Source organism: Anguilla rostrata, chromosome 5, assembly GCF_018555375.3.
Source record: "Anguilla rostrata isolate EN2019 chromosome 5, ASM1855537v3, whole genome shotgun sequence".
NCBI lineage: Eukaryota > Metazoa > Chordata > Actinopteri > Anguilliformes > Anguillidae > Anguilla > Anguilla rostrata.
Window position 1 is genome coordinate 47146876 of NC_057937.1, and position 1972 is coordinate 47148847.

A 1972-nucleotide genomic window follows, 5' to 3' on the forward strand; every position below is an offset into this window, starting at 1 on the left:
TCTATGACCACACAGCCATAAATTGAAATATCCTCAAGTTGCCTGTAAAGTCATCCACCGCCTGCATTCCACGGATTCACATAATCCTGATCGGAGGGCTGACAGGTACTACACCTTGCCCAAGGGTGACCTGTAGCCGAGTGGAGGGAAATGTCCTTTGGAAATGTCTGTAAACCAGAACACTACCCCACTACCCCTACCTCATTATCTACAGAAAGATTATTCTGTGAAAACATGGTGAAAAGATTCATTTTCTGAATACAAGTTTAAAAAGTGTTAAGTAATCTTATTCAGGTTAGCGGGTACACTGATGTTTTCAAACAAAATTCTATATAAACCTGTAAAAATGCATTCATAAAAATAAATTTAAATGTTTTGTCATTTGTAAATCTGGAGTAAATTACATAGCATTCATATGACGAATGATTTAAGATACTGAGTATCAATCTGACCGCTGGGTTTGATCCTGACATACAGCTGATACACTTAACCCTGTTCCTACATTTCTTCTGCAGAAGGCTGCTTATTTGGAACAACACTGTTCATGCTGTATTTGTTTAAAAAAAAATTCGGAAGCGTTTTTGTTACTTTTTCGATGTATTCATTATATATGTTCATTAAATGCCACGAGACACGCCCGCTGCAGAACCGAAAAAGTCATTGCCAGGGGATTTCAATCGCTTTTCTTAAAATATACACCAACTACCCAGGAAGTTTACGCAATGAGTCACCCATGCAGGCTTTCTTACGTATGAAGAAATCAATGGCTGAGGAGGAGCAAACGAATTTAAATGACCACGAATCGCGTGGAATAGATAAAAGGTGAGAGTACTGCAAGGAGAGGGTATTTAATCTGAATCGCCGAAAAAGACAACAGAACTTCGCACACGTTGTGTCAGATCAATCTGCGTTCAGGACCATGGAAAGCTCTAGACTGTGGACGATAACTCTGATTGTGCTGCTCTCTGTCGTTAGTGGGGCTGAAATTAACGAACCGGAATTGGATTTGAATTTAGATACAAGAGCTTTATCGGACTTCTACCCTAAAGACCCTAACTTGACCAACGAAAAGCAGCTCGTAAGTTTTGGTTTTTTCGCATAGCAATTTATGACAAGAAATATTTCGTTGTTGTATTGAGTATTTTCAGAATGTCAAAATGATGCTGTTATATAAAGATCATGACTTACTCTACTATCAGCGTACCAATTACTGTGATTTACTTTCGAAAATAACGTAAGTAAAATCAAACAACTGAGCGAAGATTAATATATGTTTGTAATATCATTCCAACAGCTTGGGGCTCTCCAAGAAGTTCTGGAAAAACTGCAGAGTAAAAGAATTTCGCCATGGGAAAAGAAATTTGGTCAAGTTCCTACGGTAAATATAAGATTCTAAGTATTAATAGGCTACTTTGAAGAATTCACTTAAACAAGTGAGAATGAGAATGAGAATCTGTCGAAATTTTCAGTGAAAAATAAAGTCATAGATCAGTAACTACGTCTTTACCAGAGTTGCTTTTTGGATGCAGTTATTAATTAGCGAGGCTGGGACTTCACCCAGAGTTGACCGCCACTCCAAAGCTTTCCATGGTTGTAATCCATTTATTTTTTCCCCCGTCCCTCTACAGTGCGACGTAGGGGAGCAATGCGCGGTGAGAAAAGGATCTCGAATCGGCAAGATGTGCGACTGTCCACGAGGGGCGTTTTGCAACTTTTTTCTGCTCAAATGCCTGTGAAGAATATTAAATAAAAAAGTAATCGAAATAGATTAAACATACATTGAATATATAAAAATAATATTATTTGCATAATTTTGTTACAGCACAACAATACATTCGATTAAATGGATGGCGCATTTGATAACAAAGGGGTATCAGATTACTAGAAGCTTACGAAATTTACTGAAATATTTTACTGCCAACTGTAAATAAAATGTATGATTATTAAAGTATGTTATATCTTGTTTCGTAAA

The 1972-nt window shown here is 37.2% G+C and overlaps 1 protein-coding gene across 1 annotated transcript; it reads left to right on the plus strand.

Annotated features, from left to right (window-relative positions):
* Positions 1-795: 795 nt before the first annotated feature.
* LOC135256129 (cocaine- and amphetamine-regulated transcript protein-like) lies at positions 796-1972 on the plus strand. Its single transcript, XM_064337978.1, has 3 exons — positions 796-1078; positions 1295-1378; positions 1629-1972. The coding sequence occupies exons 1-3, from the start codon at positions 920-922 to the stop codon at positions 1734-1736; spliced, it is 351 nt and encodes a 116-aa protein (XP_064194048.1). The 5' UTR covers positions 796-919; the 3' UTR covers positions 1737-1972.